General features: G+C 29.1%; 1 protein-coding gene across 1 annotated transcript in view; it reads left to right on the top strand.

The window, feature by feature from the left end:
• The first annotated feature begins 664 nt into the window (after positions 1–664).
• LOC108686338 overlaps positions 665–12390 on the top strand; it is a 30396-nt gene continuing 18670 nt past the window's right edge. The window contains exon 1 of the mRNA XM_018191600.1: positions 665–1719. Within this exon, the coding sequence (XP_018047089.1) occupies positions 1665–1719 (55 nt within the window). The 5' untranslated portion in view covers positions 665–1664. The remainder of the gene's footprint in view (positions 1720–12390) is intronic.

The raw sequence follows: 12390 nt of genomic DNA, 5'->3' as shown, positions 1-12390 counted from the left end.
AGCAGAAGGACCATGCCAAAGAACAATAATAATTAAAATCGCTTAAACGGATTATGTTTAATGAGACAAGAAATTAATTTTAGAAAAGAAGAAAGAATTAGAAGTGAAAGTTTAAAAAAGTTGAAAATTTCAGATGGCTAGTATTATAAATTTAAGTTTCTTCAGTTAAAAGAATCAATTTACAATTTTAAGAGAAAAATAAAATTAATTAATAAATAAATATATGTGACTTTGTGATTTATCTGCCAGTAATTAATTAAAAATAAAACTTAAATGTAAAACTAAATTAAATATAAAACAAAATAAGTCCAATAATCCATATCACTTGACTACTTTTCTATTTTATTCAAAAGTTTCTTGAATTTCCCCTAAACAAAATCCTGACTATAATAACTTAATATTTGTTACTTTACACTTTTATCAATAAGTTTGTTAATTAGATGTTTGTTATTATATACTTTTGAGTTTTGATAAATGAAATGTTCTGAAAATCAAAGAGACTAAAATTTTAATAAAAACTAATTTTCAGTTATATTTGATTTCTAATCAGTAGCTTAAATTTCAACTTTTATCCATCGCATTTTTTCACGTCATTTTCTAAGCTGAAGAGTGTCCTTTCTAGTTTCAAGGTACGATTCCCCAGTGTCGTCTTTTAAAGCGGTGGAGAACTTGTGAAGTGGAGGAACCGACCGGTCGTCGTCTTACTAAACCGTTCGTTGCTTGTGACAGGTAAAGAGACAGCGTAACACCACGGTGGGAGTCAGTTCTGTTATAGTAGGCCACGAGGCAGCAACAACTCTCGTGCTCCTGTAGACCTTGCTCGCGTACACAGCGCACGTTCGGCTTCGCTCTCTCTCCTCGTTTCAACACGCGCAAATATCATACTGTTAAAAAAAATCACGTTGTGAGCTACGGCGTTTCGAGAGATTAATTCCGAACGAACGGATATTTTGTTGGTGAAATTGCAGAAAAAAAAAAGAAGAAATTCGAGGCAAGAATCGTGCGAAAACAATTGATGTTCAGCCATCGCAACTTTCGTCGCACGTTTCGGAATTGAATAACTGGAGAAACGTGAAATCTGGTTCCTCGCGAATATCCGTGCGTTCGTTATGGATATGTTGGAACATCAGTAATAACAGCAAACTTGCGCAAGAGAAGCGAATTTGGAGTCGGATTTCTTTCACGGCGGAGAAAGCAGACGGCTGATTGAGTCGACAAGTATAAAATAAACTGCGATGTAGCGTTTCCTGTCTCTATCTCAATCAGTTCTGAACCACAAAATAAATATTCACAATGAGGAAATCGTTCACGTTTTAATTTTCTTACATTGATAACATGACCTAGAACTATCACCTAAGAACTATCACTTGGAACACATTCCTAACAAACTAGTGGCGATCTTTCAATGTTGCTATACTAGAAAAACAAATGAACCATCGGTCTTGCAGGAATAAACCAGATCGAAAAAAAGAACGATTTATCGATTCTTTTTTTTAATACATAGAATACATAGAAACTTTTCTTGCCGGCTTTAACGTCAAGTAAGATAACGTCAGAATGCACAAATCTTCCTAATGCGATTTACCGTCGAATGATGGGTTTATGACCATCCACAATGATGGTGGACTTTTAAAGAGGTTTCCGGGATTGTCTAGAGAAGTGAGATGATTGGCAAACTTCTTTTGACTCTTTGGATATTACGATGGACCAGTTTTATCGGTAAGCAATATTTTAATACAGAAGCTTTTTACAGAAATCAAACGAGTTTAAAAAGTTATAAATTTTCAGGAAACAAAACTTCTCGTTTTCGAACGTTTATTGTATAAATATGTAATTTTTATCCGAACAAATAATAGATATGAAAACAATTAAGATTTAAATTATTAGATTTTAATTAATATTTTAAGGACCTATTAAAAAAGAAATAAAAACTTTTGGACTTATTTGGTTTTGCAATAATTTTGTATTATCTATTAATTATCTTATAATACTTTATATTTACATTTACTTTTTTATAACATTAACAATGATAAAGATGGAAAAGGAAACATTTGTTCTAAAGAACAATAGGAATTTTTCATTTTTTATTTATAAAATTTTATAAATGGTTCTTAACACAAACACTCTTTACAAATAATAAAGTCTTATATTTTCCATTTCACATTTGATTTTTGCCAAAACAAAATTCATGATTTGACGTTACTGATAAAAAACAATTTGACTTTATAACGCAGAAAAAAGTAGATTTATTTGATTCTTGTGTAATACAAATAAATACAAATTGTGTAATATAAATAACATACAAATAAATAAATAACATTAAATTAATTTTGTTATTTATTGTCACAATTCTTGAAAGTTCCGTAATGATCAGAGTCAAAAAAACGATTCAGTAACGGATTACTGTATTTACAGTTTTCGTTCTTTGAAATAGAAGGAAAAAATTACTGAACTTCAAACATTGTAGAATATAGAAATACAGCAGTTTCATAAAGATTTTAATTTTAATTTTTTATTAAAAAAAAATTGCGAAAATAATTACGAAAAAATTTTTATTAAAAAAATTATAACCGTTTTAATTTTTAATGTTTTCTGATAAAAGCTTTATAGCTATACTCTATACATATAACATTTTTTAAAAAAGACAATGCAATAGTTTGTTTTTCAAGAAAATACACATTTTAAGAAATGAAGGAGGTTATTTTTGGAAAAAAAGTGTGAAATTATTGTATAAAAGAGTGATTATTATACTAATCAGAGATATACTAATTAGAGATATAAACTCTCAAGCTTTTTAGGGTCAATTTAACAAGTGTGACAGCGAAGGATTAATGTTATTAAAATATTAAAATTAAAATTTAACTAAGTTTACAAAGCAAGTTGCAATAATTCACACGATTAAAAAAATACATAATAAATAAATTTTCATTTAATGGATAAATTTAATGAATATTTTATTTTTAAATGTTTTCATTAACGTTTATTTTGAATGGTCACTCTACATAATGTCTTTTAAATATCTCTTTTTGCGACACATGCATCTAAATGACATGTTTTTTAAATATATTCATGATCCGAATTTACTTATCAGAAATTAAAAATTTCAACGTTAATCCTATAAATATAATCCTATAAATAATACAGCTGTATCACAGCAGTATTATTATCGATACTTCGTTAAAACTTTCGATAAATTCAGCGGGAATATATATATAGAATATATATAGAATGTATATAGAATTTAATAAATTAATTAAATTAACGTCTGATAGCTAACGTCTATAATTAATTAATTTTACATAAGTGCACTATTTATTTTACTATTCTCCTTTTTCTTCTTTCTTTTAACTTTCTTGTCATTAATTACTAAAGATAATAACTTACATAATGTAATCGCTTAATTTGAGAGAAAGACGGTTTCGTCTAAGACTTATAAATATAGTCAGATTTTAATAGATTCTTGCTGTTGTTTCTCGCCATTGTTTCCCGATAATGCATTCATGGCATACAGTATCTCCCTAGTTACAACAAAACGTTGAAATCAGAGGCGACGTGTTTTTTAAGCGTATTTCCAGACCATCGGATTGGCCACTGTTTTCACTTGGGCACTTTGCCCGAAAGAGATCCCAGGAAATGAAGCGTTCAAATGTATTTGCGTAGAATTTGCATTTCAATACGGAATTTCGAATTTATGCACGTCGGGAATATATTTTGCAATACTTCTTGACAATTTTCAACGTACGTTCAAATATCAGTTGCAATTAACATAATTTTTTAAGAATATTACTACGCAATTATATTTCTTGTTTTCATATCTAATTTTCTTGTCTTAATATCTATAATTTTAAGAGCAATTTTTTTATCATACCTGAAAGTTAACATTTCGAACGCATCGAAAAGCTCGGTTAAATACAAAAAAAAATTTATAAGTTACGTAATCTAATATATAAAGACCAAAATGAAGAAAGAAAATATTGAATATATGAAACATGAAAATCTAAGAAAGATAAGCATAAAATATTTATAACACTTTTTTTTTTATATTCAATTTTATTAATGTATAATAAGATTAACTTTAATCTCGGTTTATTTACTGTTTATCTTTCCTGCCATTCTAAAAATTAGAAAAAGATAAACACAGTAAGTTAAACCAAGATTAGAATTAATCTTACATCGGTGGAAACAAGAATAAAGAGACATTAAAGAAATTGAATATTAGAAAGACGAAAACTAAAAAAGGTAAATGTAAAATGTTACAAAGAGCTTCTCTTAAATAGACTTTTCTTCGCATTGCATTTGCCGTGTAAAATTATTCATGCTCTTTAGGGTCAATGAAAAAATTTGCGGGAGAGAGATTTCATATATGTATATATGCATAATGACATAGGTACAAATTTCACGGACGCATTGCTGCAATAAACGTTCGGAAAGGTTACACCAACAGCAGTGAAAGCGACGTTGTACCAATATTATATGCATACATGTGAAAGATTAATGCAATGATCTCGGATAGTCTCGCGCAATGACGTGACATCCGCATGAACGTGCGACTGAATTTCCGTTTTCGCGACGAGAGATTGCGCCTTTCCATTTATTCTGAAACTGACTTGAAATCTCGAATCGATTCGGAAATTGATTTACTAATAGTAAACTGAACAAAAAGAATGATTTTACTAAAAGTATCTAATTTACTAACAATCTAAAAATTTAGCTAGATCCGAAAATTATTTTGTTGGACTAACAAAATAATTATGTAGAATGAGCAATGCTACATTGAAAAAAATAATCTGATAATATTTATCAAATGTTAAATGAAATAATTTTATTTTTCTAAATATTATTAAATGATGAATTATATTATTATTTTTGCTGAATGTAATTATCAAACTTTTTTCTCAATGTGCGAAAAATTTTAATTCTAGCAATTAACTTGAGTTATATATTTATTTTGATAATTAAAAAAATTTTTAAATCTGTGTTCTAATTAAATTTTTTAATGTATTGTAGAAACCATTTTTTCCGTATGATTCGTGCGATAATAAATGCTATGTTATTCGTAACTCAATAATTGTTTAGAATTATTCTAGAAAGTCGTAATAATAATTATGCAGTCAAATGTAATATGCAATTTCAGTGAGATTTAACAATGAATTGTATTCGAGAAATTTGCAAATATTTCCTCTAGTAAAAAAATTGAGATTTCTATAGCTCAACGTGAAAGTTTGTCTAATCTTTCCATTCATCGTGTGGCGTGAACTGAAAATTCAAGTACCATAATTCTTCGTTACAACTTTTAAATGAATTGTCTGTTTCTGATTGAGGAAATAACGCAAAATATTTTGCGGTCTTCGTGAAAGCATTTTGTTCATACGGCCGTGAAACTGCGGCCGTTACTTTTATATGGCCGGTTATACATAACCCAGCAAAATAAAATTTTAATCAAAATAATCGTGTAGTCGTTTACGTTCGCAAAGACGTATGAAGATAACGGAAGGAGCAGGAAGTATACAGTACATATTTTTAATGGCTTCAAGCTTCCAACGACACGAAGAAAGCCAGATCCTCGTTACAGTCACAATACATGACATTTCAATTACATTAAAAAGACTGAAATTATATATACCGCAAACATATATTTTAATTAACAACACTCTCTCTACTGTTATTTTTTAATTATTCTCTTGAGATTATTTTTCCTCGTGTGATTCATTCAAAGTGTACATTCAAATAACATTAAGAATGTATTATATGTACTTTATTTTTTAATAAAATTAAAAAAATATAAAAGGATTACAGACTTTCTAAATTGTATATGAAAGCAATGCAAAATGTTTAGCAATTTAAAATCAGAGACTAAAAATTATTTTAATAAAAAGTAGACATTTTAAAAAAATAATTAATATTAAACAAAATAATTAATATAATTAATATAATTAAACAAAAAATAATTAAGATAATTAAGATAAAAGTTTTCATTTAAACTATAAAATTGTATTATTGAACATAAATATTTATTAAATATAAATTTTATTTTGTATTTATATAACAATATTTTTATAAGAAAAGCCTAAATTTTCAAGTTATTTTTGCAAAGACTATATACCTGATACATTCTTAAATCATTAGGCTTTACTAGACAATAAATTTATGTTTCTAAAAGAAATGAATATTGATCTTCTACATATCGATTTCGTTGATCAGAGTTAATTCATAAATGATATTTTAAGATCGAATTCCTCTATGATTCATCAATATGATGCGAGCTATTTCGCGAGTCATCACGGATTTAACCCTTTTTTCTTTACAAAATACATGGCTCAATATCACCTTTCTCCAAGCAATTAATTTCTCTCTGTAATGCAAGAGAGAAACATAGAGACAAACGCAGCACGCATGAGAGATCGTATCTCTTGTAATCGGAGAGCATCGTTTATTTTCAATTAGGTCGAGTCATTTCTACCCGATAGATGATCGCCAATCAGTACATCGGTTAAGATAATATCTTGAACGAAAAATATCTCTACATTCAATTACATAAATCAATATAAATACTATTCGAGATGATCATACTGCTATATTATTAATACCAATATATTAATGTGTAATGCTAAACAGTGTGATTTTTAGATCAGCATTGTTGTAATTAATTATGAGATCTAATCTCGACAAATAAAAATATGAATCTCCATTAATCATACCATCATATACAAACATGTATAAAAAATAAGACTTGATAACTACTTAATGGGATCGAAAGAGAAAGTTTTCCAAAAAATATTTGCTGTTTCCAACTGGGCCACAAGATCATTGATCTTAATAAATAAATCGAAGTGACTTTCGAGTGACAGAACAAAGAATTGACTGTCAAACTAACAGACTGTCTTTACTAGCAGAATTTGCGATTTTGCAATAAAAAGATTTGGCGAATTTAAATTCTCCGTCAAATAATAAAATATTTTATAAAACGAAAATAAGAAAATATTATGTAAAATAATAATACATCTCAAACGTATTTGTTATACGCGCAATATCAAGATTAATGGCTATCGTACCTTCTTTTCGTTCCCTTTTGATGATATTTTAACCAATCTCTATCAAATTTAGGTCATCGTTCCACTTTAAATCCACCCACGAGATCTTGTGGAACGGTTGAAGTGGAAAAAGATCTGCCGGTGAACGTCGGATTTTCAACGGCAGTTAAGCCGGTTCCATCGTGTTTAAAGATATAAGTTTTAATCTTTGAGAGTCATCATTGATGTCATTAACCCTTCGGTGCCCCCATGGTTTAAGAGTGAAAGGAGTCAAAGTGGCCCATACACAATAAAGACTATTGCGCAAACTTGTTGACGCGACGTATGTAATGCATTTCAAAGTAGCACGACGTGCATGCTAGAAAAATTTTGTGCAACGGTAAGTTTGCGCAAGTTGTTACGTAAGAGTAAAGATTCATGTGGAAAATTTAATTTAATTTAATTATTTTATTTTTTATTTTATTCTTGTTTTAAATTTCTTTACAATGTTTTAAAAACCTAGTAGCATTATTAATCAAATCGACAATTAGTGTAATTGATATTATTATTTCAGTTTTAATTTATGATTGCGTTTCAACTCCAACAGTAAATGCACTTTATATAACTGAAAAATGTATTATTTAGAATTTGGTCCCCTTACTTTACTAAAAAAATTAAATTTACCAAGCAAGGAGAAAAACAATATTTTTAACAGAAGATTATTGTCTAAAAAATAATATCAGCAAAAGATATATATTCTTAATACGATTATGTCATTTTTATCATTTTCACTTCACAACTCTTAAAAAAATCCTTCCTTTTGAACTGTGACAATTTTTTTTAACTTCTTTTTTGAATTGTACTGATTTTGACGATTTCTTATTTAGTTGAGTTAGTTTATTTATTGATAGAATAATAGTAATGTTTACTTAACTTATTCATGTAAAATAATAACTTAAAAAATAAGAATTCTCGTTTTTATAGTTGTATCACTTTTAAAGTAGGGAAGCGATAAAAACATTAGGCATCAAAATTTAATCTTAATTGTATTGATTTTTTTTCCTTACTTATTTCCTTACTTTGATTAATTCATATAATGGTAGATTAACATATATTATTGTTTAATTATTTTATTTTTCACAATGAATTTTATTTCATGGACAGTGAGATAATAAAAAAGTGAATTTTCATGTTTATCAACGAAATGTTACAGAAAAAAATAAGACGTTTTTTCTTTCTCTCTACGTTGTCTGCATATATTAATCGCACTAAGTTTTAACAAAGTATTATCCAAGAGTTTCAAGATGTTTCAAGAGTTCATAAAAAGCGCCTTTAGACATATGCTTGTACGAAAAAAAAATTGCGGAGTGACGAGATGGCATTACCAGTCGGCGAAACGAAAAGAGTGTTGATTTTCATATTGTATGTGACAACCGACAATCACAAAACGGTCCACGAAGAAAGCGCGGATTACGTCTAAACAAACCTGGAAACCTGAGAACGTCTGATTATCAAATCACTGCGTAATAGCAATTTTACCATCGTGCAAAATCAGCCTTCTGCCACCGTTAGTCCCATTATGCCGATTATATTGTTGTTTCATAATTATGTCCAAAGGAGAGATCAGATTCCGGGTTACGAGGAAGCGAGGTAACGTTTTCAGTCCGTTGCTTCGACGACACTGAAATCTGACAGGGCAGGAGAGAGAATGAATACTCGAAGAGGGGAAAAAGATTGAGCAATTATTTCCAGTCGCGGCGCGTTGTTATACCATGACAGAACGATTCGACGATGACAGTAGCCGGTCGCGAAACGGTATCTCATAATTTCTTTGTTCCCTCTCAAGATGACATTGAATTTACAATTTACGTCAAGCAAGATTATCCAATAGAAGGAGGTATGATTGACCTGGAAACGTGACTTCCTGATGAAATATTCTGGTTTTGAATGTCGTAAGCTCAGTGTCATCTTTAATCTCTCCAACGGAGAAACCCCTTTTGTGGAATACCATAAAATTAACTGAAACTATCTGGCGTGGCGAACGGATGAGAATTATCGTTCATACTTTCTATTCATGTCATGGAGCTTGATCGTCATAAACACACAGCAAAGTATTTATTTTAATTTTTCGCTGCCAATGTAAAATGCTCGATTTATCGATACTTTCGTTTTTTTGTACATTAATTCTGGACAAGGATATAAAGTTTTTATTACTTTCAACATGTGGATGTACTGTACATTTATCATCTCTAATCGAATCTATATAACAGCGCGTAAAATTATCGTGCTAATAAATCATGTGCGTTTACTGTTCATACGGAAAGAATAATTTTACTGAAATATCTAAAAATTTAACTAAATAGAAATTCGAAATTAATTTTGTTTTTTGGATCATCAAAATAATTATGTAAAACGCTAAAATTTTTGCTGAAACTTTTTGTGGCATTGGTTATCATTTAAAATTCCTGTTCTCAAAAAAATATGATATGTTTAACATCTCTGATATGGATTTAATACCCATACGATATCTGTATTATTATTCTCATTGTGTTGGTATTAATATTAATATCAACATAATGTGTATTTCAAGCCTTTTTATCTATATCAACATCATTATAGTGTGGATTTAAAATCCATAGTTTTTAAATCCATATCGTATTAACATCAACACAATGAACACAAACATCGTTTTTTTAAAGTGTAGGTACGTAATTATTATTTTGATGATCCAGTAAAATTATTTTCAAATCTATATTTAGTTAAATTTTTAGATACTTCAGTAAAATTTATTCTTTCTGTGCAAATATTAAATTTATAATTTCAAATTAATTAAGTTAGAATAGAATGATATTACGTACATTTGCGATAAATTTTCTAAATAACCGGCTGTAATTGCTCACATATATGCGTATATGTTTGTGCATACATAGGGAGAAGTCGAGAAATTCTAGAACCGATGTTAGATACTTTCTCTGGCAAAACGGCATTCATTTCCTTTTTCTTTTCTCGTCATGAATCCTCTCTATCAGCCAGCAGCCAAGCTCTCTAAGGAGCTTCCTGAATAATTATTAGATATTGAAAATATAATCTACCATCGACGTATACTAAAATATGATTTACTTCTCGTTAGTTCTATTTATTAATTTTCTTCTTCGACAGAACATGTATCTATTTGCATGAACATCCGCAGTTTGTTAATTGTCACTCTGATTACTCAGCAATCATACTCGTTCAACTTACATCTCGTTCGAGCGCTAAATACTTTGTGATAGATAATTAAATAAGATCTTCCGAACTTGGATCAAAATGAAAAATATAACCAAAGATATTATGAGTCACGCTGCGTTGAAAGTTAAAAAGACAGAATTATTAAATAGCGGGTGAGGTAGCAAAATTTTATTTGAGCGTCATGCCACGTTGAAAGTTAAAAAAAGGTAAAATTACTAAATAAATCAAATTACGCAACGAGCATTTTAGTAACATTAGTAAGACTAGCAATTTGTGGTTTAAATAGTTTCACAAGAACTTCGTCTCTTCTGAGAGATGTCAGTTTAATTTATCTGCCGGAAGGAACCGTCTCATTTTCCACGGCCGATGGTCAAATGACTGGTCATAATTTTGCGCGTATATCTTTGCGATGGGAAAAAATAATGTGTTGTAAGTAAAAGGTATTTAAAATTATTAACGCAAACTTACATCGTCTATTTTCGGTTTAATTATTCACTTAAAATAAAAAAAAGTTAATTATTCTTAGCTACAGAAAGAATGAATTTATTGAAGTAAAGTCTAAAAATTTAGTTAGACACAGATAAAAATTCTATTGGACCATCAAAGTAATGACATAAATCTTAATAATCTAAATCTTAAATATAATGAACAATGCTAAAAAACATTCTGATTTTAGTAATCAATTTATATTTTTTTACATAATTATTTTGATAATCCAACAAAATTATTTTCAGATTTGTACTTAAATTTTTAGATATTTCAGCAAAACTATTCGTATACAATAAAAAAAAAAAGATTGGCTGCTGCAAATTAGATAAAGTATTTTTTATGGTATAGCATTTTTAATTGATTGCAGCAGTCAATTTTTGGTTGCATTAACCTATCAAAATCTTATACTGGCATTGCAAATAAGCCAACGCAACCAAAAATTGGCTGCTGCAGTCAATTAAAAATACTATGTCATATTTTACCACCTAATTTGCTGCAGCAGCCAATCTTTTTTTTCAGTGTAGTTAATACATTTTTTTCGTGTGCATCGTTGCTTTGTTAATAAATATTCAAAATGTAATATTCAAAATAAAAAATATTGATGAAATATTGACGATGAAACCTTATTATGTAGAAATATATACTAAGGAAGAATACGCCATAATTCCTAGTCGTGTAACGTTTGAGAAAGCTATTCCTAAGTTTCAAGATGGGTTTCGTGTGAGATTTCTCAGCTGAGTATAATTATCATGCAAATATATAAAAACTATTTCGAGAATCTCGCTATTGTCCGAATCATTTCAAGAATTATAAATGCTTCGGTAGCTCGGACATTTATCGGAGCGCGCAGGAAGCGATCGTGCGCAAAGTTTCATGAGCGCAAACAAGACTCCGCGTTATTATTTAACTGCTAAACATCCACTTCCGCAACGCCCCAGTTTCTTGTAATTTTCTCCAAGTCTCGCGCACACAGTGCACGCAAGTTGTGATCGACGATTACGCAGTGGCATCGACCACAAAGGAGACCTTGAAACGAGATTTATCGTATCCTCAGCCCATCTCGGTGAAACTCGAGAGGTGCAGCTGCGAGGAATCGGTGACTTTCATCAATGGTTATCACGACACGCCCACGCTTTCCGTAAATTCCTCTTTAAATATCAAACTGTCCGTTTGTTGTCTGACTACGTGACGATTCATGCTTAGATAAAACTATCATGCTTTCTTATTTAGAATATATTTCCCGAATATAATTTCTTACATAATGCAATTTGGAATGATTCTATTTTCAAATTTTTAAATAAAATTTTAATAATGTAATTAAAATAACTAATTAAAATTTATATAAACAAAATAAGGAAAGCAAATCTCTAATTCGCCAAGTAATAATAACTTAATTTAAACAACCTAGACATGAGCAAATAAAATGTTTAAATTAAAGTATTTAACAATTTAAAGAAAAAACATGTAAAATAATAAATGATAAAGAAAAAACATAAAATACGTTTTGGCTCACAGACTCTTCATCAGTTATAAATAAAAAACACATAAATGATAAAAAAATTTTTACGTAGTCTTACATATTAATTAAAATTAAAATGTAAAATAACAATGAGAGGCCAAATCAACAACTAAACGAATAGTTCCATTATAAACTATTAAAAAT

This window comes from Atta colombica, unplaced genomic scaffold, assembly GCF_001594045.1.
Source record: "Atta colombica isolate Treedump-2 unplaced genomic scaffold, Acol1.0 scaffold175, whole genome shotgun sequence".
NCBI lineage: Eukaryota > Metazoa > Arthropoda > Insecta > Hymenoptera > Formicidae > Atta > Atta colombica.
This window is presented reverse-complemented; position numbering and strand designations above follow the sequence as displayed.